Source organism: Herpailurus yagouaroundi, unplaced genomic scaffold (genome assembly GCF_014898765.1).
Source record: "Herpailurus yagouaroundi ecotype Mexico unplaced genomic scaffold, PumYag 162, whole genome shotgun sequence".
NCBI lineage: Eukaryota > Metazoa > Chordata > Mammalia > Carnivora > Felidae > Herpailurus > Herpailurus yagouaroundi.
In genome coordinates, this window is record NW_024412403.1 from 74,728,264 (window position 1) to 74,751,462 (window position 23,199).

The 23,199-nt window shown below is 45.9% G+C and overlaps 1 protein-coding gene across 5 annotated transcripts in view; it reads left to right on the forward strand.

Moving 5' to 3' along the window:
* Positions 1 to 18,357, forward strand: part of TMEM44 (transmembrane protein 44) — a 36,721-nt gene extending 18,364 nt beyond the window's left edge. For 2 of the 5 annotated variants that reach the window (XM_040484940.1, XM_040484936.1), the window contains 3 exons: positions 2,612 to 2,770; positions 13,476 to 13,508; positions 16,262 to 18,357. In XM_040484940.1, coding sequence (XP_040340874.1) covers positions 2,612 to 2,770; positions 13,476 to 13,508; positions 16,262 to 16,372 — 303 coding nt within the window. In that variant the 3' untranslated portion in view covers positions 16,373 to 18,357. The remainder of the gene's footprint in view (positions 1 to 2,611; positions 2,771 to 13,475; positions 13,509 to 16,261) is intronic. The other 3 variants (XR_005793346.1, XM_040484939.1, XM_040484937.1) reach the window with 3 other exon arrangements.
* The last annotated feature ends 4,842 nt before the right edge of the window (positions 18,358 to 23,199 follow it).

Sequence of the window (23,199 nt, forward strand, 5' to 3'; positions counted from 1 at the left end):
ATAAATGGTTGGGTTTTTAAAAATTATTATTAATGCAAATTCTCATTAAGTATTATTATTTATATTGTTTTATTGTCTAATAATGAATCATTGTATTAGGATTTTAAATTGAGGCACAGAGAGGGTTAAGTAACTTGCCCAAGATCTCATAGTTAGAGAAGCACAGGAATGGGTTTCAGATAAAGCCCGTCTGATTCATAAAGAGAGCATGTTCAGGACGCCTGGGTGGCTCAGCTGGTAAAGCATCCGACTTCAGCTCAGGTCACAATCTTGTGGTTCGTGAGTTCGAGCCCCGCATCAGGCTTTGCTGCCAGCTCAGAGCCTGGAGCCTGCTTTGGCTTCTGTGTCTCCCTCTCTCCCTGCCCCTCCCCTGCTCAAGCTCTGTCTCTCTCTCTCTCTCTCTCTCTCTCTCAAAAATAAACATTAAACAATTTTTTTAAAAATAAAAAAAAGAGAACATGTTCTCTGTGCTCATTTCATGCCTGCTCAGTTGGCAAAATTTTCCTTTTTTTTTTTTCATGAGAACGTCCCAGTGGGCAAGGTTGTGGTGAAATAGGTCCCCTGTTGGCAAGTGCATTGATGTATGTCCCATCTGCACAGCCACCTGGAAGTGGACTACAAGGACCGCAGGGGCACTTATTGTCTGCTCAGCAGGCCCCCCTGGGCACTGGGCACTGTCCTAAGGAAGGGTCTTCTAGAAGATGCAGCTGGGTTCAGCTGAGCTGAGGGGCTAAGGACCTTGGGGTCCTGGGGATCAATGGCTTGGAGCATCTGAAAACTCCATTTGCCCTCTTGATTTAGACTTGGTCGGGCCCTGAGGAATTTATAGAATCTATCGTTGATGGGGGCGCCTGGGTGGCTCAGTCGGTTAAGCGTCCGACTTCAGCTCAGGTCACGATCTCGCAGTCTGTGAGTTCGAGCCCCGCATCGGGCTCTGTGCTAACAGCTCAGAGCCTGGAGCCTGCTTCCGATTCTGTGTCTCCCTCTCTCTCTGACCCTCCCCCATTCATGCTCTGTCTCTCTCTGTTTCAAAAATAAATAAACTTAAAAAAAAAAATTAAAAAAAAAAAAAAAAAGAATCTATCGTTGATGTTGCCTGGGAGGCCCGTGCCCCCCGCCCCCTAGCCTGTCTAGCCAACTCTCGTGTGAAACTGTGTACTTAACCCATCCAGGGCTAGAGCCCCACGTGGTTTGGGGCCCAGTACGAGTAGCCATTCTCATGTGTCCAGGGCATTCCATCTGAGCCCTGTGACACCCCTTCAAATGAGGCAAGGCAGGGATTACCACCCCCTTCGCTAGATACATACCTTGGCATGTGCTTCATTGTGGAAGATGTGGATCCAGAAGGCAGGCTGTTGCCCTGTGATGTATCAGTGGAACGACCCAAATCCTGCCCACTCTGAAACCCTGGCCAACAGAGTTTCCAGGAACTCTGACAGCCCCCAGGAGCTCTGTGGGGGAAGCTCTCTTGAGATGGATGGATGGATGGATGGATGGTGGATGGATGGGCAGATGGATGGATGGATGGATGGATAGACAGACAGATAGATAGGTGATAGATAGAAATCTTGTAAGTCTCTTCCTCCCTTTAACCTCCCCACCTGTTGGTGGGTATGAACCCATGCAGTGCATTTTGGCAGTTGCTATCCAAATTACAAATGCACGTATCCTCTGATCCAGCAATTCCACTTCTAGAAATTGGCCCTTTAAAAACCCTGAAACCTTGGGTGTACGGTATAATTTATTGCAGTCAGTGTTGTAAAAGCAAGAGATTGGAGGGCTCCTGGGTGGCTCAGTTGGTTAAGCATCCAACTTCTGCTCAGGTCATTAACTCACGGACTGTGGGTTGGAACCCTGCGTCGGGCTCTGTGCTGACAGCTCGGAGCCTGGAGCCTGCTTCGGATTCTGTGTCTCCCTCTCTCTCTGCCCCTACCCCACTTGCACTCTGTCTCTCTCGGGGGAAAAAAAACAGCCAAGCAAACAAGCATGAGACTGGAAATGCCTTCAATGTCCATCAGTTTGAGGACAGGTTAAGCAGATTGGGAACACTTACATGCTGCCACAAAAGAAACAAAAAGAAAAACAAAAGCCTCTGCTCTAGAGCTATCTCTAGGACACATTGTTAAGTGAGAAAAAGAAAGGTGCATAGGAGAGTGTAGATGCGCTGGCAGCCTTTGTAGAACTAGGGAAGTCATATATCTGCATTCAGTAGGTTATGTATGGACTATCTGGACAGATACACAAGAAACTGAGCGCTGGTTGCCCCTGGGGAGAACTGGGTGCCTGGGGGATTCAGGTGGGAGCGGACCTCGCATTCTACACCCTTTTTGTACCTTTTAAAAAACATAAATGTTCATTTATTTATTTTGAGAGAGAGAGGGGGGAGAGAGAGAATCCCAAGCAGGCTCTGCACTGCCAGCACAGAGCCAGATGCAGGGCTCGATCCCATGAACCAGGAGATCATGACCTGAGCCCAAATCAAGAGTCTGAGCTCATCTGACTCAGCCACCCTTTGGTACCTTCTGAACACCAGCGCATGTGAATGCTTCGACAATTCAGAAATAAAGTAGACTAAGTCTCCCTGCCTGCCCTTTGCCCACACACCCTGCAGGCAGGCTGCAGCACCACCCGGCTGCCTGGCGATGGACAGATGAACCCTGGAGACGCGAACCTGCAGGAGCCGCCCTCTTACCCTCCCGTTCAGGTCATCCGGGCCCGCGTGTCTTCCAGCAGCTCCTGTGAAGTCTCCTCCATCAACTCCGACCTTGAGGTACTCACACGCTGCTGCCTGCCAGGTGCATGGCTTGTCCTTCACTGACACTTGCCGGGGCTTCCACGGTGCTCGCGCTGCTGTGCCCTAATCCGCCCACGCTGGCCTCCCGCCTGCCAAGCAGTGAAGGGGCGTGCATGGGGCAGCGCCCACGCGGGGTGTGTTGAGAAGAGGTTTCCACGGTCAAATGAGTCAGGGAAGCACTGCATGTCACGGTCCCATCTTAAAGAGTCACCCGCATGTTCAGGTCTTACCAAAATAAACACACAAATAATTAACGTTTATTAGAGTCTGGGTGTTCCCCAAACCCACTTGACCGTGGAGCATCCCTTCCAGAGAGGAGCAGCAGCTACACCTGCGGTGTCCTCAGGGTCATACACAGGAGCCCCGTGGTGGACACCATGCCTGGCACTGTCATCATTTTGAGTTTTTGGATCTGTGAGCAAGACACATGTCATATTTTGGATGCCAGCGACAGGTGTAACTCCCGGGTCCGAGCTCTTGGGTCACTGCCTGTCCCCCAGCTGTGGCTCCCAGCCCTGTTCTGTGAGGAAGTTTCCTGTTGTGGAAGATGAGAGCAAGGACAGGGTAGTGGGCACATGATGTCAGCAGGAGAGTGTCCCCTGTCTTTTGGCAGGGGTTGATGGGTTTGCGTTCTACTATTTTGGAGTTCAAATGCCCTTTTATAAAATGATGATAATAGTAAGGGGGTGGTTGGTGTTGGTTTTAATGGCCTTATTTTGCAAAACAGCCACTTCGCCATCTTGGATAAGCCCCCAAACTTGTTGAACTCGTTGTGAAACCCCAAATCCAAAAGACTCAGAGCCACTGATCTGGGGGATAAAGTCCCGATTTGTTAATGTGAGGTTCTAGACCTTTCACAACTACCCCAGACTTGTGTGCCTTGCCCACCCACCCCTCCCCACTGCCCTAGCTGTCCACCTTGGTCATGGACTGTTCCCTGTACCCAGGCTTTCTTCCTGGGGTTTTCCCTGGCCCGTGTGTCAGTTTCTCTTTCCATGTGTCAGAATCCTACTCAGATGCCACCTGCTGTGTGAAGTTACTTCCATCCCGCCAAACTCTCTCTCACACACACACACACACACACACACACACACACACACAAGATTAATGGCTCTTTCCCTTGGGTGCCAGAGCACACACGACTCTCTTACACAACTTCCATTGTTCGCCGTGTCATCTGGTGAGCTGTAGCGGCTTGTTCCCCGGCCAGGCTGGGCATGAGCTTTTTAGGAGTGGGGCCTGAGCCACCTTCACCTTCCTCTGCCCCTCGATTCCAGAACACAGCTAGCCATTAAGAGCTGGGTTTTGAGGGAGCAATTCTGCACCAGACTGAGGACCCTTTGGGGTCCGTGTTTCCCCATGTCACTCGGTGTTGTTTATTTCTTGGATCCAGTCTCAGAATCTGTAGGACACCCAGCGCACGTGGCTTGGCAGCCTGGATCCAGCGGCCTTGGCAGAAATCTAAGGTTCAAGTGGAAAGAATGAGCCTGAGGGCAAAGTGTGTTCAGTGAGAAGAAAGGACAGTTAAGTCAGTGAGTCAGGGAGGGGCTGGGGAGACCCAGAGGCAGTATTTGCTCTGTGGAAACAAGGGCAGCAAAAGCTGAGGTAAGGATCAGACAGTGACCTTGAACCGTTGGGAAGTTGGTCTTGGCGGCAGGTTTATGCCCTTCTGTGATTTGTGGTCCTTGTCCTTCTCCCTTCTAGTATCTCTTTTTAGACATCCATGTTTTTCAAACTAAATAAGTTCCAAGGGGACAGGGTCACGCTTTTATTTATTTATTTATTTATTATTTTTTTTTTTTTTAATTTTTTTTTCCAACGTTTATTTATTTTTGGGACAGAGAGAGACAGAGCATGAACGGGGGAGGGGCAGAGAGAGAGGGAGACACAGAATCGGAAACAGGCTCCAGGCTCTGAGCCATCAGCCCAGAGCCCGACGCGGGGCTCGAACTCACGGACCGCGAGATCGTGACCTGGCTGAAGTCGGACGCTTAACCGACTGCGCCACCCAGGCGCCCCAGGGTCACGCTTTTAAATTAGGCAAATGGGGGACTCCTGGGTGGCTCAGTCAGATGAGCATCTTACTCTTGGTCTTGGCTCAGGTCATGGTCTCGTGGTTCGTGGGATTGAGCCCTATGCTGGGCTCTGTGCCAACAGCACAGAGCCTGCTTGGGATTCTCTCTCCCTCTCTCCCTGCTCCCCCCACCCCAAATAAATAAATACACATTAACAAGATAAATTAGGCAAATGGAAATGAAGGCTTTTGCCCATGCTAAAAGGAATGTATGTTTATAAAGTCACCTGCCCTAGCTCAGCCCGCAGAACAGCCCTCCAGCCCCACTCAGGGCTTTCCAGAGTGGCCTTCTCGCTTTCCGGGGCAGCCAGTACCTGTGTGCTGAGCGCCGGGTGGACTTTCTTCCAGCGTTGAAACCGAAACCGTTCCTGTGCTTTTTAAAGGCTTTTTCTTTTTCTTTCTGCCTCTGGGATGCAAGCAAAGATTTGAGTCCAGCTTTGTGATGCGAGAGTGCTTAGTCATTTCTCCCTGCTGTGCTTCCTAGCAATGCCATAGACCTGGTGGAAGAAGCTTTGTAGAAATTTTGCAAGAAGGCTGTTTCTGTCTATGGAACAAAGTCTGTGTTGTGTGTACATGTGTGGAGGATGAGAAGAGGGCCAAACACAGACTGCTGTCTCTGAAGAAGGTCAGGTCCTTGTGTGTTCCTGCTAATTCTGTGCCTAAGTCTCTTGACAACCAAGATCGCTCGTTCCCTCTCCAAACCCTGCCTTTGCACCAGGAACGAGGACACATTCCTTTGGATGTTTGCCATTTTTAAATCCAAGTCATTCTTTTAAGGAAAAAAAAAAAATATATATATATATATATATACACACACATATGACATATAGTTATATATTATATATGTAATAGAATATAATTAAATAAAAAGATTTTAAATATATATTTTATATACATTTATATTTGTGTACACATTTATTACATATATTTTTATAAATATATATTTATATAGGCTATAAAAGTGCTAACTTTAGAAGAAAATACATACAAATATGAAAGACGCCAGAAATAGGTACCAAAGGTCAAAATCAAGTCCAGGAGGGGGCACCTGGGTGGCTCAGTCGGTTAAGCTTCTGACTTCCGCCCAGGTCATGATCTCACGATTTGTGAGTTCAAGCCCCACGTCGGGCTCTCTGCTGACAGCTCGGAGCCTGGAGCCTGCTTCGGATCCTGTGTCTCCCTTTCTCTCTGCCCCTCCCCTGCTCATGCTCTGTGTGTCTCTCTCTCTCAAAAATAAATAAACATTAAAAAAATAATAATAATAAAAAAAATCAAGTCCAGGATGTGGTTTTACACCCTCCATGCATCTGGGTCTTTCCCAGAGGGGGGCGCCACCTGCAGTGAGGCAGTGAGAAACAATACTTCCTGAAATGTGTGGTCAGTTACCTGGTTTCCCCCCGGGGTGAGCAGAGAGGCTCCCCGGAAGGCCCCCAAAGGGAGACAGGCTGTGGAGGAGACCCAGCCCTGACCCAGGAACCACACAGGCTCGGGGGTTTTGACTTGCAGCCTGCACCGGACCTCCTGAGTTTTAGCTTCTCCTGTGCATAGGTATCCTGAGACTTGCCCTACCTGTGTTGCAGGGTGATTGGGAAGATCAAATGGGTGCAACTGGTGCTTTGCAAGACTTCCAGAGGTGCTCCACATAGCGTTGTGGGAAGCAGGCTGGGGATGGGCTCGGATATGCACTCTTAAGGCCGTGGAATTGGGTAGCACTCCTTCATTCCTCTGGCCCTTCTCTGAAGGTGGAGATAATGACTGCAGGGAGGGTGGTAAGGCTCCGACAAGGTTGGGATGTGAAGAGCACCGTTCCCATAGATGCTCACCCTGCAACCCCAGCTTCGGACCGGTCCGTCTTGAAGGTCCCACTTAGCACCATGCCCTTAAGCGTAAGAGTGTCTTTGTGGAGGGGACGCAAGTAGAGGCTAGCAGTGCCGAGTCACTTCCTAGAAGTAGGAAGGCTTCCATCGGGAAAACAAGAGTCAAACCTGTTAAAAGTATCATGATAGCACAGCCGCCCGGGCTGCTGGGTCTGCCTCGCTGCCGCCCTCGGAAAACTTCCTCTGGCCCCGAAGTCCAGGAAAGAGCCTTCCACTTCCACCGGGACCAGCGCAGGCACTCCTAACTGCCTCCTGTCTCCATTCTCCTCCTTCCATTGCTGTCCTGCCGGGATCCTTGCAACACCGGACCCCCGCCCCATGCCCGCCCTGCCCTAAGGCCTTTGTGGCTTCTACCTGCTTATAATGTAAGTCCAGCACACTTCACCTGCTGGCCTGGGCCAGCTCCCAAGTTCTTCTCTGCGTTCCTCTGCTTCTCCTCCCGCCTTTCAAGGCCCTGGCTAAATCCCGCTCCCTCCAGGAAGCCTTTCCTGTATTCCTGAGTACAGTTGCTAGATTTAGCAGACAAAAAACACAAGATGTACAGTGAAGTTTGAATTTCAGATAGACACACTTATTCTAAAACATTATTTGTGATCTGAAATTCACGTTTACTGGGTGTCCTGTGTTTTGGGGTTGTTGTTGTTTTTATTATTTTATTTTTAATTTTTTTAACGTTTATTTATTTTTGAGAGAAAGAGAGTGTGAGCAGGAGAGGGGCAGACAGAGAGGGGGAGACATAGAATCAGAAGCAGGCTCTGGGCTCTGAGCTGTCAGCACAGAGCCTGACGCAGGGCTCGAACTCATGAGCAGTGAGATCATGACCTGAGCTGAAGTCGGACGCTTAACCGACTGAGCCACACCGTCGCCCCTGTTGTTGTTGTTGTTGTTTTTAATGTTTATTTATTTTTGAGAGAGAGAGAGAGAGAGAGAACAAGGGGGGAGGGGCAGAGAGAGATGGGAACAGAGGATCTGACGCCATGTCAGTGCTGACAACAGAGAGCCCGATTTGGGGCTTGAACTCATGAACTGTGAGATCATGGCCTAAGCCGAAGTCAGACAGTTGACCAACTGAGCCACTCAGGCACCTCTCAGTGTCCTGTGTTCCTGAATCAAACTTGATCATGCCCACTCTGGCCCTTCCCTAGACCATTTCGGTCTTTCAGGGAAGCATCTGAACAACATTTACTGCAAACAGTGAGGAACACACTGTCCCACGTGTCAATTCTATCTCAATAAAACTGGAAAAAAATGGTTAAAAAAAAATCAGGAATAGAAGCCAAGGCTGCCAAGGCCTTCCCACTGGGAATTGACCTAAATACAGTGTTTGTCTCTCCTTGTGGCTGGAGTTTGGAGGTGCACCTGCCTAACCCTGCAGCCCACTGTTTTAATACACAGGACTTCTCTGTCTCGGCCCCTTTGTCCCAGCCTCGGAATGTCCCTGACGTGAAGCTGTCTGTCGTCTTTGTAAAAGAAACCAGCCCGCTGTAGGTCAGAATTCTCTCGCTGATCCAGTTTATAATGGGCCCGTTCAGCCCCGAACAAGGAGAGGTTGAGCGGTTAAACGACCCAGAGCCACCAGTAACAAGGGGGGTGTGGGGGGGGGACACTTTCTACAGAAGCCCGGCTCTTGCATACAGACTTCATGGCCCGTGAAGCATTTTCCCATCCCCCATTCCATCTTCCCCACAACAGCTGGGAAGGAAGGGCAGGCAGAGAGGGCAGAGAGGGCAGGTAGAGAGGAGGAAAGAACACGTGGGGAGGTGAATCTCTGCTCGATCTGGGGTAAGTGCTATGGAACTGCTTAATGAACTAGAGAAATAGGAAGGGTGCAATTTTGAAGCATACAGTAATTGTTTTAAAGTCTGTAAAGGCTCCAGGTCAAAAGGAAATCCACTTAGTGAATTCTGGGAGAGAATCATAGCTGGTGTGTGCCTGGCCAGTCTTAACATTGTATAGTCAGAGGAAGCAAAAAATTTTATGATCTGTCCTGAGTCCAACACCATGTCACTTCCCCAGTCTTGGGAAAAGTCGCTTCTCCCTAAATGTGAGATGACACGGTCTAAAATGTAATCCTGGAAAGTGACCCTGTTTCCTCAATGGTTTCCTAAAAGCCTTCAGGAGCAAAGGAAAATATACTGCGTGCTTGGTAAACAAGGGCTACAGGTTGCTTCTTGGTTTCAGAAGCAGAAAGTGTGCCTTTAGAAATGAGCTGAGTTGAAATATTACGTGCTGTGTGGTTCATGGAGGTGATAGAATCATGGTCCTAAAGACAATTTAAAGATCTGTGGTAATACTCAAGGGAGAAAAGCCATTGGCACATTTTGGTTTGTGTGTGTATGTGTTTGTATTTCAGAGGGCTAATCAATAACTGTTCATGGAGGTTTTTTCTTGGGGTAAAATTCATGGGCTAGAATCATTTTGTTTTTGAAGAAAAATCTGTACAAAAATTAACACATTTTGCTCTTGAAATTAAGAAAGGATTAGAAAAATGTTATTTTATTTTTACTTTTACGGGCATGGAGAGAGATCTCAGTTACCAAGATTTGGGTTAATTGCACTCCTTAGGCACATTACCATCGTTGGCTTAAAAAAGGAACTTCTCCTACTTCCACTAGAGGGCAGGGTTCTTAAATTTTAGATTATGATGCTGAAGATTTGGAAAGGAAGTTTCAAGGTTTCTTATCAATCCATTTGAGGGACACGTAAGCCTGTTTAGTTGTTTGCTTATTTATTTGCTTGACTTTAAATAAAGTTTTTTTATTTTGAAATAATTTTATATTTACAGAAAAGTTGCAAAGGTAGTACAGAAAGTTCCTGTGTGCCTTCACCTGTTTTCTCATAATGTTAAATATCAAAACTGAGTAATTAACACTAGTACATTACTATCATCTAAACTAGAGACTTTATTTGGATGTCACCAGTTTTTCCATTAATATTCTTATTCTCTTTCAGTATAGCACACTGCATTTAATAATTTTTTAACAAACAAAACAGCTACTCACTGTGGTAACATCAGATTACTGTCGCTGTTTTTGCATGAACATCTGTATTTTCTAAAGAAAGGTGAAAGTTAGCATCTTTTCTTTTGTCTCTTTAGTTCGGTTACATTTGTAAAAGTTACTTCACTTTTCAACCACTACATTCTCACCAACATTTCTGTCGTTTGCAGTGTGTGTAGAACTGTCATTTTTTTTGTGATTTCATATCTTTTCCAATTAGTCCTGTAGTTTTTTTTTTTTTTTTCAGTTTATGTCTCCCTCCCCCAGCAGGGTGTCATTAAAAGATGAATACTATGGAATTATCACTAATTTTGTTAAGTCTAATAATGGCACTGTTGTTAGGATTTTTTTAAAAATGTCCATGGGGCACGTAGGTGGCTCAGTCAGTTGAGTTGCCAACTCTTGATTTCAGCTCAGGTCATGATCTCACAGTTTATGAGTTTGAGCCCTGCATCCGGCTCTGCTGTGCGGAGCCTGCTTGGGATTCTCTCTCTCTCCCTCTCTCTCTGCCCCTATCCTATTTGCACTCTCTCTCTCCCTCAAAATAAATAAATAAATAAATAAATAAATAAATAAACACTTTTTAAAAATGTCCTTATCTATGAGAGACATACTAAAATATTTACAGATTAAATTATTTATTTAAAAATATTTAAATAAAAAAATTGGGGAGCTAGAGCAAATAAGATATGTCCATGGGTGTTCATTGGATATTCTTTTGTTGATGTATGACTGAAAAATGTACAATTAAAAATTTGTATGTATACTTTTTTAATGTTTATCTTTTAGAGAGAGAGAGAGAGAGACAGAGAATGAGCAGGGAAGGGCAGAGAGAGAGGGAGACACAGAGTCCGAAACAGGCTCCAGGTTCTGAGCTGTTAGCACAAGGCCCAACAGAGGGCTCGAACCCTCAAACCGTGAGATCATGACCTGAGCCCAAGTAGGTTGCTCAACTGACTGAGCCACCCAGGTGCCCTTTTAATGTTTATTTATTCTGAGAGAGAGAGAGAGAGAGAGAGAGAGAGAGAGAGAGAGAGAGAATGAGCAGAAGGGGGGCAGAGAGAGAGAAGGAGAGAGAATCCCAAGCAGGCTCCATGCTGTCAGTGCAGAGCTATATGAGGGGCTCAATCCCTCAAACCATGAAATGATGACCCAAGCTGAAATCAAGAGTCCGATGCTCAACCAACTGAGCCACCCAGGTGCCCCTAAAAACTTGTTTAAAATGGGAATTTAAGGGGCACCTGGCTGGCTCAGTAGGTAAAGCATGCAAACTCTTGATCTCGGGGTTGTGAGTTTGAGCCCCACATTGGACATACAGATTACTTTTTTTTAGCGTTGGATTTGGGGTACCTGGGTGGCTCAGTCGGTTAAGTGTCCGACTTCGGCTCAGGTCATGATCCCATGGTTCGTGAGTTTGAGCCCCATGTCTGTGCTGACAGCTCAGAGCCTGGACTCTGCTTCAGATTCTGTCGCTCTCTCTCTTGCTCTCTGCCCTTCCCCCATTCATACTGTCTCCCTCTCAAAAATGAATAAACATTAAAAAAAATTTTTTTTAAAGTGTTGGATTTTTAATTAAAAAATAATTATTAAAAATATTTTACATTTAAAACAAATCTTTTAAATGGAAATTTAAAATAATTGAACAGTAGAGGCTTTTTTTTTAATTTTTAAAATTTACATCCAAATTAGTTAGCATATAGTGCAACAATGATTTCAGGAGTAGATTCCTTAATGCCCCTTATCCATTTTGCCATCCTCCCTCCCACAACCCCTCTGGTAATCCTCTGTTCTCCATATCTAAGAGTCTCTTATGTTTTGTCCCCCTCCCAGTTTTTATATTATTTTTGCTTCCCTTCCCTTGTGTTCATCTGTTCTGTGTCTTAAAGTCCTCATATGAGTGAAGTCATATGATATTTGTCTTTCTCTAACTAATTTCGCTTCGCATAATACCCTCTAGTTCCATCCGCATAGTAGCAAATGGCAAGATTTCATTCTTTTTGATTCCCGGGTAATACTCCATTGTATATAAATACCACATCTTCTTTATCCATTCATCCATCGATGGACATTGGGCTCTTTCCATACTTTGGCTATTGTTGATAGTGCTGCTATAAACATGGGGGTGCATGTGTCCCTTCAAAATAGCACAACTGTGTCTCTTGGATAAATACCTAGTAGTGCAATTGCTGGGTCATAGGGTAGTTCTATTTTTAATTTTTTTGAGGAACCTCTATACTGTTTTCCAGAGTGGCTGCATCGGTTTGCATTCCCACCAGCAGTGCAAAAGAGATCCTCTCTCCCCGCATCCTTACCAACATCTGTTGTTGCCTGAGTTATTAATGTTAGCCATTCTGACAGGTATGAGGTGGTATCTCATTGTGGTTTTGATTTGTGCTTCCTGGATGATGAGTGATGTGGAGCATTTTTTCATGTGTCGGTTTGCCGTCTGGATGTCTTCTTTGGAGAAGTGTCTATTCATGTCTTTTGCCCATTTATTCACTGGATTTTTTGTGTTTTGTGTGTTGAGTTTGGTAAGTTCTTTATAGATTTTGGATACTAACCCTTTATCTGATATGTCATTTGCAAATATCTTCTCCCATTCTGTCAGTTGCCTTTTAGTTTTGCTGTTTCATTCGCTGTGCAGAAGCTTTTTATTTTGATGAGGTCCCAGTAGTTCATTTTTGCTTTTGTTTCCCTTGCCTCTGGAGACGTGTTGAGTAAGAAGTTGCTGCCGCCAAGATCAAAGAGGTTTTAGCCTGCTTTCTCCTCGAGGATTTTGATGGCTTCCTGTCTTACATTGAGGTCTTTCATCCATTTTGAGTTTATTTTTGTGTCTGTGTAAGCAAGTGGTCCAGGTTCATTCTTTCGCATGTCGCTGTCTAGTTTTCCCAGCACCACTTGCTGAAGAGACTGTCTTTATTCCATTGGATATTCTTTCCTGCTTTGTCAAACATTAGTTCGCCATGTTTGTGGGTCCATTTCTGGGTCCTATCCTCTGATCCATTGATCTGAGTGTCTGTTTTTGTGCCGGAGGATTTGTCTTAATGTGAGACAACAATGGCAAGTCCTGTGGACTGTGCAGGTTGGCAGCTATTCAATTTGACAGACATTGACAGATCGGTACGACAGACGTCTGTAGGTTCATAAGCGCTCTATGTCAGAAACACACGTCTCCCAGGCACTGCGTGAGGTGCCAGACGAACCAGAGCGGACCGTCACACCACCCTTCAAGAACCCGAGTCAGGCATGTTTGAGCCTTGGGGTGGAACCACCCATGCAGTAAAGGCTGATTAAAAGTGAATCTTGGCTGGTAGCAAATGTCCTGTATTTTTGAGGTGGGGATTTTATTTGCATCTCTTTTAGTTTTATGGGTTTGAGTTGACTCATCTCAGCCATGTGGTTAATAAATGGAAGATTTATTATTATGCCTGATAATACTTCCTAATAATAGTAATTTTTAAATCTGTATAATTTTTCCAAGGACCTGCAGCCCTTCATAATTATCACAATTATCCTGTTGATCATTTAGCTAAATTGTAGCCACCATAGTTGCTGCCTTTCTGCTTGCTGAAGTCAGCTTTTCCTCTGCCTCCAGATCACTGAAGGGCCTGCCTCCTCACTCACCAAGCAGACAGTGCTGGTGCTGAGCTCTGCTCTGCTCTGCTCTGCTCTGTGATGCTGGCAAAATCCTTCCAACACTTTTTTTTCCATCTCTTTTTTTTATTCTGCAGCAGAAGTATTGGGAAGCCTTAAACTTGGAGCAGGTATGGACAATCATACTCTATTCCAGAAGGGACATCCTGTGGCTTGATTCCATTTCCTGTTTTTGTGATCTCCCCCCCTTGGATGGCCGGGCCCATGCCACATTCCTTTAGTTAAAGAAAGAATGAAAACGGAGGCGAGTCAGAGGATGAGGGGATTTTCCAGGCTCTGTCAGTTCAGAGTTCTTTCTGCTGTGCCCAAACCATCTGGTAGGGACTCCGACGATGTGTAACCCAAGGAGAAGCATGGTTTGGAACAAAGGTCCATGGACAAGTGGAGTAGCTGCAGGTTACCACTGGTGGCGGTGCTGGGGGTGGCTGCAGGGGTGGAGATAACCATTCCCCAACACTGTCACCTTGGGCAGCTGGCAGCTGTCTCCCTGCCACCCTTGCCTGCGAGGGACAGATAAGCACATGTTTTATGACAAACACCTGTGCATGTCGTCTCCCAGGATTATTTCTGGTAAGATCATCTTTTGCTCAAATTTTCTTTATGCCTGGATTCCAGCAATGTTTTTTTATTGCTTAAAGTGAGATTTTGAAACACATTATTCTGGGGATTCAGAAGAAAGAGATTTAAAATGCTTTCAAAGGCTTAACCCACTTCAAAGAGTGCACTTGATCAAAGTGGCTCTGTTTTCCCGCAGCTGAATTGGTCAGGAGTAAGTAGCAAGAACAACTCTTAAGACGCCATTTCAGGAGAGGCCAGGGTTCTGAAATATCAGGGCAGCTAAAAATCATGCAAGGAGCTTGGTAAAATGTTAAACCTTAGTTCCCAAACCAGACAGGGTCTAGGATGCCTGGCATCACCCTTCCTAATGAGCATTCTGGCTGCTTCTGGTGAGGTTGATCCATAGCACACTCAGAGAACTGTGATCTAGAACATGGGCCTCAGCTTGGAAACAGCATATATTGAAAAGCATACTATCCATCCTCAAAGAATGGAACAGGCCCCTATTTCCACTGCTGGGCACCTGTACCACGGAGGCTGAAGGGCTAGGGGGGCTCTTTAACTTGGGATTTTCTTGCTGTCCCCCCAAGTCTGCAACCACAAATAAGAAGTTAGCACTGGAGGGGCTGGCAGAGCCCCAAACAGGTACTGGGGGTCGAGCAGCACCAACCCAATCAGCTTAGTCCCTGGCCTGCAGGGTCACTGGGGATGAGGTGGCTGTTTTAACATGATGCTATTTTTCAAATTATTATTATTTTTTTTAATGTTTATTTATTTTTGAGAGAGGGAAAGAGTCAGAGTGAGTGGGGGAGGGGCAGAGAGAGAGGGAGACACAGGCTCCAGGCTCTGAGCTGTCAGCACAGAGCCCAACGCCAGGTTTGAACTCACAAACCATGAGATCATGACCTGAGCCAAAGTTAGACGCTTAACTGAGCCACCCAGGTGCCCCAACATGATACTATTTTTAATCAGCAAGTAGTAGAACTCAGTTATCAGTAAATCACTAATTGAATTGGGCACTTCCTTTCTATTAAAAACAAAGCCACATTTTGTATTTTACAACTGGCATGGTGGGGGCATTTCTCTCAGTGATGCCCACTGAGTGGCTCAGGGAGCCTTGCAGACCTTATCCAGGACCCCTAAGGACTGGGCTGTTTTATTCAGCTTAAGTTTGAGCTGCTGGTGGAGTGTTTTTCGTGGAGTGCATGCCCACGACTGGCTATGTTTTCTTGTCCAAACAGATAGTCAGGTCTAGGCTAACACATCCTTTCCTATATTATTTCCTGGGTCTTTTAATAATGTCAAATGTAACCTTGTCATTCAGAATCATTAGTCATAGAAACTCAGAAACTAAAGAGATCATATGTAGTTACTGATCCAACACTCCAGGTTACCCCTGGAGAAACTGAGGCCCAAGAAAGAGAAAGCAAGTTAGTGGCAGAAAGAGGATTTGAGTCCAACCCCCACTTGCGCCCATGGCTAGACTCACCAAGGATTCCCTGCTCTTAGCCATGTGAAAAGTTCTCTCTGTCATTTGTCACATGAGAACAATAGGAGGACTTTGCAAACAGTGTCCTCAATGCTATGACTGCTTCTCTGTTTTTAACCTTTTATTCCTAACCTTTCCCATACTTGTCTGAATCAGAGTAATGAAATATTCTCTGCCAGTGACCACCATTCTGAATCAAGCTTTAAGTGTTTTGGACAAGTCTGCTGAGCCTCAAGTTAACAGGAAATGCATGGTGGGAGGAGGGGCAGGTAGCAAGGGCAAACTGGTGCCCTGCTCTTAAGAAGCTCATCATTTCCCTGGAAGGACAAGGTGGTGCCCAGAGAAAGGGCAGGGCTGTGCATGTTCAGCTGCAAATGAAGGGTATGGGCAGTACAAAGACAGAAGGGGGTGAGCTCAATGGGTGAAAGCAGTCAGGGTAAGCTTCCTGGAAGAGGAGGTACTTACCTGGGCCATAAAGAAAGGGTTGAATTTGCCTGGTCTATTCCAGGAATGAGTTAGGCATGGAGGTGGGAAGTCTCAGGATAAAAGGAACATAACTCAGTCTCACTAGAGTAAAGATGGAAAAGGGGGGGTAGGAAGGGAAGTGGGGCTGGTCTGTTCAGGGTGGCTGTCCATTAATTCCTTGATTTAAACTTATACTTGTCCCATTAGGCCTGATTAACCTGTCCTTATTTCTCCTTGTCTGTGCCTGGGTCATGAGAACCAGGACTGGAGCTATTGTTTGGGGTGGGGCATTGTAAGAGATGGGAAGAGTCTTGGTTCCACCAAGGTACCATTTGTGTCTTTTCTCCACAGTGGGACCCTGAAGATGTAAATCTTGAAGGGAACAAAGACAACGTGGAGATGCTCAGATCCCAGGTGCACAGGTGCTCCATGGGGCCAGTGGTCTTGACATCTGATGAGTAACACCTGGAGCAAGCCCATCAGCTCAGAGCCCTTAGTCAAGCCTGTGTCAGGAACTGAGCAGGGAGCAACCTGCAGTGACACCCATGGCGGGAATTTAAGCTTCCGCAGAGGCCGCCCGTGAAAGCGAAGAACCAGGAGCTGTCACTGAGCTTGGTTGGTCTGCGTCACAGCTCAGAATGGAGCTAAGACCTTGGGTCCTGTGGACAGACCCGGGCATGTGGTTTGTTTTGAAGATCAGAAGTTCATAGACCACTCTTGCTTCGAAGTAGAAACCTTCATCTAAAGGGCATTGGACCTGCTTTTCCCTTTCCCTTCAGATTCAGCCATACTCTCAATATCTGCTAGGGGACAGGAACATCTAACAAATAGCTAATGTGTTTGGATCTCAGTACAGCCTCATTCTGCAAGACCTGGCTAAGCCCAGGAGACGAGAGGGGTGGGAACATGTGCCGGAGATCTAAGACGTGATCCCTGGTATTAATGGGACCTGGCTCCTGCCCTTCCAGTCACCCACTTGGGTTTTCTTCTGGAAGCTAGAGGTAGGACTGCTTAGTCAACCAGGAGTTTATAAGATCGGTGGTGATGTAAGGGCAAGCAAAACAAATTGCCTTAGATACCAGCACTTGCTCCAACTTGGCAAGGTGTGTGCTGGGCAGGGTTTGCAGGTGAGGGGGACTGTCTTCTTCAGGAGCTAACACGAAAGCATGTGGAGGGTGGGAGGCATGGTGGGAGGTGTCAAATTCAAGCACAGCAATCCCGTTTTAGGATTATTTTGATACTGTGATCATGGGAGGGGGAAAAGAGGGAGGGAATGGGGCCAAGGTGGGAGGAACACTGGAGTGAATAAATCTTGATTGAGTTGAGGCATCTCACTGTGTAGTACAGAGATGTCTGAATCCCAGCACAGCCACAAAAGCCAGCCACAAGGGGAACTGGGAGACATGCCGAGAAACACAGCTCTGCTCCAGGATGGCCCCTGGCAGCCTGTGTGACTCAGTCACACAGCTGCCCAGTTTCTCCGAAGGAGTAGTGCAGATCCCAGCACAACGAAGAGAGTGCCTCAGGGAAGCAGATTGGTTCCATAGATCTCTGTGGAGATACTAATCCTCTGAGTGCCTTCTAAGCTGGAAGTGAACTCTATCCCCTTTATCCAACTGCTTTGATCCCTGGGTGTCTTGTAATGGAGTTTGCTAAAGCCAGTTTTGTGGCTTTGTGATCTTAACCACAGAAGCTGTTCTTTGAGAGAAGATGAAGATTTGAGTGGGGGATGGGGTGGGGAGAGCATTCCAGATGAAATCCTACAGAGGACTGGACACCAGGAAGGATGGAATCTCGTCAAGGAAGGATGAGTCTGATGTGGCCAGAATGGGTGGTGCAACAGTGGCTAAAAGGTGAAGAGGCTGGCAAGGAACCAGGCCGTGGAGCCTAGGGAGCTGGCACTTAAAACTGTGGCTAATTGGTAGCCATGACTGATACCAGAGTAGGAAGGTGATGGACATGCCTCAGGTAGGTCACACCTGGTTGGTGAGGCTTTTCTCCCTATGGCCACAACTTTTCAGGAAGCAGAAATGTAGTCAAGGATACAGTAGGAACATGGAGAACATTTAATCTGAGTGATAACAGCAGGGCAGGAGGAGGGCTCAGCTTTAGAAAGATAAGGCACAGGGGCAGGATATCCTCTCTGGAGTCTGCCTGTAGCACAGCCTCCCTCTCTCAAGGGGAGACTGGCCCGTGCTCCCTGGAGCATCAGAAACTGGCTGGATCCTGATGGAAGTGGCCATTTATCCAAGAACGTCAAAACAGTCTTGCTGATTGAGCAGCACAAACTACTTGAGTCCCAGATGCCGTCTGTCTCCCTAGATCCCATCGTCCCAGGCTTCCTTCACAAACCAGTTCCTATGGCTGTGGTCCAATCCTGCCTCAAAGCTGAATCCCAGGTCTCTTCACCCAGAGTGAACTATTAAACTGAAAATGTTGGAAGCAAAGTTTGGTCTCATTGTTCAATGAGAACGTGCCTGTTATGCAAAGCTCTGGAACCCTGGAGCCTCTGTGAAGAGGTGCCAGCCAAAATGCCTTTCTCCTAGTAGGAGTGTCCCTGCCCCAGGCCTCCACTGTAGCTTCATCCGCACTGTTAGTCACACCGGAAGGATATGGGAATTCCTTGCCCTGAAGACTCACCAAGGGGAAACCTACACAGGGGACACACTGCCCACTCATCCGGATATGAGAGATGGTGTAGTATGGTCTCAGTGGTGCTGCCTGTTATCTGCGTGGCTTGGAGCAGGTCACCTAACCTTCGTGACCTGAGGTAGACTGAGAATAATACCTATCTACAAAGCTTGTTGTGAACGCTAAGTAAATCAACATATATGAAATGCATAACACAATACCTGACTCAAAGGAAGACCTTGAAGAGGGATTGGTTCCCTTCCTCCCTATACTTCCTGGCCACTTATGTGCTGAAAGGCAGTGAGTAACCCAAAATAGCAGCTCCACAGACAGAAGGGACTTCAGCAGTTTGAATCCCTTTGACAATCCTAAGAATTGACTAGCTAGCCCTTACTTAAGCTCCTCCCCGTCCAAAAAATATTTCACCATTTTATATTCCAAAGAAGTCTGTATCCTTTAGGGAGAGTTCTGATCACTAAGACCTTCTTAAATAAAGTCCTGTCTAGACCCTGAAGAACGACTGTCTCCTTATCTCCTGCCAGTACTTTAGCATGAGGAAGAGATCTTTGAACAACATCTGATGCCACACTCACATCATGTTTGTCACAATGGGGTATGAACTCCTCCTACAGAGTAAGGAGAGGCACTCAGCCAAGGAGCATGGCTGGGCTCTAGCTCCCAAATCTGATTAAGTGTGATCCTGGTCATTTCCCTTTCTGGGTCACAGTTTCCTCATTTGTAAAACGGAAGTTAGGCCAGATTTCTTTCCTGTATTCCCTTTTATGAATATGCCAGTGAGTTTGTTTCCCACAGAAGATTGGCATTTTTATAAACTCTCAAAAAGATATTAAAACATAAAGACAAATTTCAGATTTACTGTGAAAATAGATTTCATTATATAATATATACTTTTGTTTGAGTTTTGCTATCCAATTAAGATAAAATCTGTCTATGCTATAACACGAAGACATCACAGCATTTGACATTTAAAAATTTTGCAGATTCCACGGTACCTGGATGGCTCAGTCAGTTGAGCACTTGACCCCTGATTTCGGCTAAAGTCATGATCCCAGGGTCATGGGATCGAGCCCCGCATCAAGCTCAACACTGAGCATGGTGACTGCTTAATATTTTGTGTGTATGTGTGTGTGTGTGTGTGTGTGTGTGTGTGTGTCCCTCTCTGCTATCCCCCGCTCATGCACTCTCTAAAAATTAAAAAAAAAAAAAAAAATTATTTGCAGGTTCCTTCCAGTACTGAAAACCAAAAACTATTAACACCTTGTTTCCAAACTTGGGGATTCTGGTGACTTCATTTAGTTTATTAATACTAAGAGCCTCTATTATTGGCAGGCTCAAGGCTCACTCTTGCTAAACCATCTCTCATATTGAAGGATATATGAAAAATATTTTCCACAGTGCAAGAAAAGGGATCTGTATCAATCACTGAGGAAAAGGCTAGAGATGTCTTAGGAGTGTCTCAAGACTGACTTCTAAATATTTCGAAGATTATGTCCACTTCTTTTTCAGTGCCTACTTGATCATCCTCCGCATTTTTCAATCATGAGGGCATTGCTCTACTCTCTCCGACTTTACACTGTTCATTGTTTCCCTTCCCCCCAAGTTCAGGGTGATGCTTTAGCAGAGACGGCTCTGCCTTGAAACAAGCCAAGCTATAATGCAATGTTGACAAAGATCTTTTTCAAGTTTACACATCCTGTGCGATATTACCCCAAAGGTCACCATCAGGTGAGAGGGACGACCTTAAACAAGAAAGAAGTTCAAGAAACGGTGCTAAATCAAATGACTTAGAGAACATCTGATCTGCTTTTTCCTTACCAAACTCTGAAAGCTAAACAAGCACCAGGCATCCAGGACTGCTCCTTTGGGGCTGGACACTTCAACAGCGCATTCACTTGAAGTGCCTTCAGATTCACTTCAAATTAATCCATTGCTTGGAGAACTCATCATACCCTCCACCCCCATTCCGTTGGAAATTTTCCACCAGCTGCCGGCATTGACGACAGAGGTTCCTGGCTCTTCCTTTCCGGGTCCTCAGGGTCTGCAGCTGTGACTGCAGCAGGGCTTAGTCCCTATGGGGTTCAGGTGCGCTGGCCCCTCTTCAAGCAACGTAGGACTACGAGGGGAGGTGCGGGACCGCTGCTGGCCCTGCCAGAACTTAACCCCGGTTCCTATCGGCAGACCTCTTTCCCGGAGAAGCAGCCAACCCCTCGGCGTCCAGCGGACCACTCAAACCACCCGCCGGGCACTTCCGGGAGGAGAGGAACTGGGCGGTCTGGCGCATGCGCGCTCTACACCCACCGCGCGGCGCGCAGGTTCCCGCCTCGCGGGCTGGCTGCGGTCGGGAGAGTCGGCCTGAGCGGCGGCTGGTGTGCGAGTCCCCCGGCTTGCGTTTTAAAGGGATGGTTCTAAGATTATTCTACCGTACCTAGCGTAGTTGAGGCCACTCGACATCCTTTATGGTGTACTGTAAGTCACTCTCATCTTTGTTTTTAAACACACATATTTTTTGAAAGAAAGGTAGTGCGGATACACAGTTTTTTAAAAAAGAAGCAGGTTGTGGGGCGCCTGGGTGGCGCAGTCGGTTGAGCGTCCGACTTCAGCCAGGTCACGATCTCGCGGTCTGTGAGTTCGAGCCCCGCGTCGGGCTCTGGGCTGATGGCTCAGAGCCTGGAGCCTGTTTCCGATTCTGTGTCTCCCTCTCTCTCTGCCCCTCGCCCGTTCATGCTCTGTCTCTCTCTGTCCCAAAAATAAATAAACGTTGAAAAAAAAAATTAAAAAAAAAAAAAAGCAGGTTGTAACAAAAAGTTTATGAAGAAAAGTAACAGTGCCCTGCTCATCCCCTCCACCTTTCTTCCTTCCATTTTCAATTCCTCCCTCCCGTCCTTCCTACCAGTTTTACCTTTTTTTTTTTTTTTTAATGCTTATTTATTTATTTTGAGAGAGAGAGAGAGCGGCCTATGTGCAAGCAAGGAGAGGGGCAGGGACAAAGGAGAGAGAGAGAGAATCCTACAGGGCTCAGTCTCACAAACAGTGAGATCATGACCTGAGACAAAACCAAGAGTTGGATGCTTAACCAGCTGAGCCACCCAGGTGCCCCAAGGATTCCCAGTTCTAACACGGTTAAGATAAAAACTTAACAAAAGACAATTTCAAGTAACAAAAGTAGTAGAACACAGGAGAGTGTGCCACTGTTAGCAGCTATTTTGGTTTTTTTACCAATTAAAAAAATGTTTTAGGTTTATTTATTTTGAGAGAGAGAGGGAGAGAGTGAATCCCATGCAGGCTCTGCACCATCAGCATGGAGCCCAATAGGGCTCAAACTTACAAACCGTGAGATCATGACCTGAGTGAAAAACCAAGAGTCAGGTGCCTAACCGACTAAGCCACACAGGTGCCCCCCTTTTTAGCAATTATTTTAAGAACATCATTCACTAGTAAGATCAGAAGAGCCTTATCAGTCATTCTTAGTCTTTCCATTGCAAAGGGATGATGTGAATTCTTGTAGTAGTGGCTTCTCCACTGTGGAAGCAGTTAAATACACCCCCAACTAAAAAATATCTCCCCCTAAATTCCCTGTCCTTTAAAGTTTGCAGCATAAACATCCTTGTTTCAAGAGAAACCCTGTGGCTCAAGCAGATGCTGTTGTTCCCATCCAGCTCATTGCCAAGCATGTCCCCCAAGACCAGATAAAGGCAATGTAATGGGAGACCAGATAGTAAGTACTCCCAAACTGAGGAAAGTAAGCAGGAGAGAGCCCCTGGGAAAATATGACAGCCTAGTTGCTATTTAAAGGCAGGGCAGGAAAGTTAAAAGGACAGAACTTTTTCAGAGTTCTTAGTATAAGTAAGAAAAGAGGCATGTGGAAAAGAAAATGTATGTGTAACTTTGCCCGGGATATGTTAATGAATTTTATAATTTGTAATGCTTTTTTGTTCTTTACAGACTTTTTCAATTAGTATATATCTATTATATAATTAGACAAAATAAACTAAAGAAAGTTGTAAATGAATATATGCTACCCCCCCCAAAATCTGCATAAACATTAGGAAAAGGGGAAAATCATGTGTAACTGTACTGTGTGTTGTGCATGCATTTTTATCTTGTTCTGTCTGTGTATGTAGAAATTATATTTCCTTTATACTTTTTGGTATTTTACACCTTTTCTATAGTGAGTATGTTTTTTTTTTTAATTAGGTAAAGACAAAGTGATCCACCATAATAATAATTGATAGGCAAGGATCTCAATAAATGCTAAAAGCATCAGGTGGAAGGTTATTGGGAATATTCACAGGGTCTCAAATATCACCCCACAAATTATGAATTACAAGCAGAAATGGGTTTCTTTACAATGGTAAAATCTGGAGGACGTTACCTTGACCGAGTAATCACATTCACATCACCAAAATGAGACAATTTGGCATCATTTCCCTCCTGGTTCAATATCCTGAACAGGATACAACATCACCTGTGAAATAGTCTTGTCCAGTATTTTGATTGGAACCTATATATACTTTTGAGGAAACAATCAGACAAATCCAAATTGTGGGACATTCTGCAAAACAATTACCTTGGGTTTTTTTAAATGTCATGAAGGACAGGGGCGCCTGGGTGGCGCAGTCGGTTAAGCGTCCGACTTC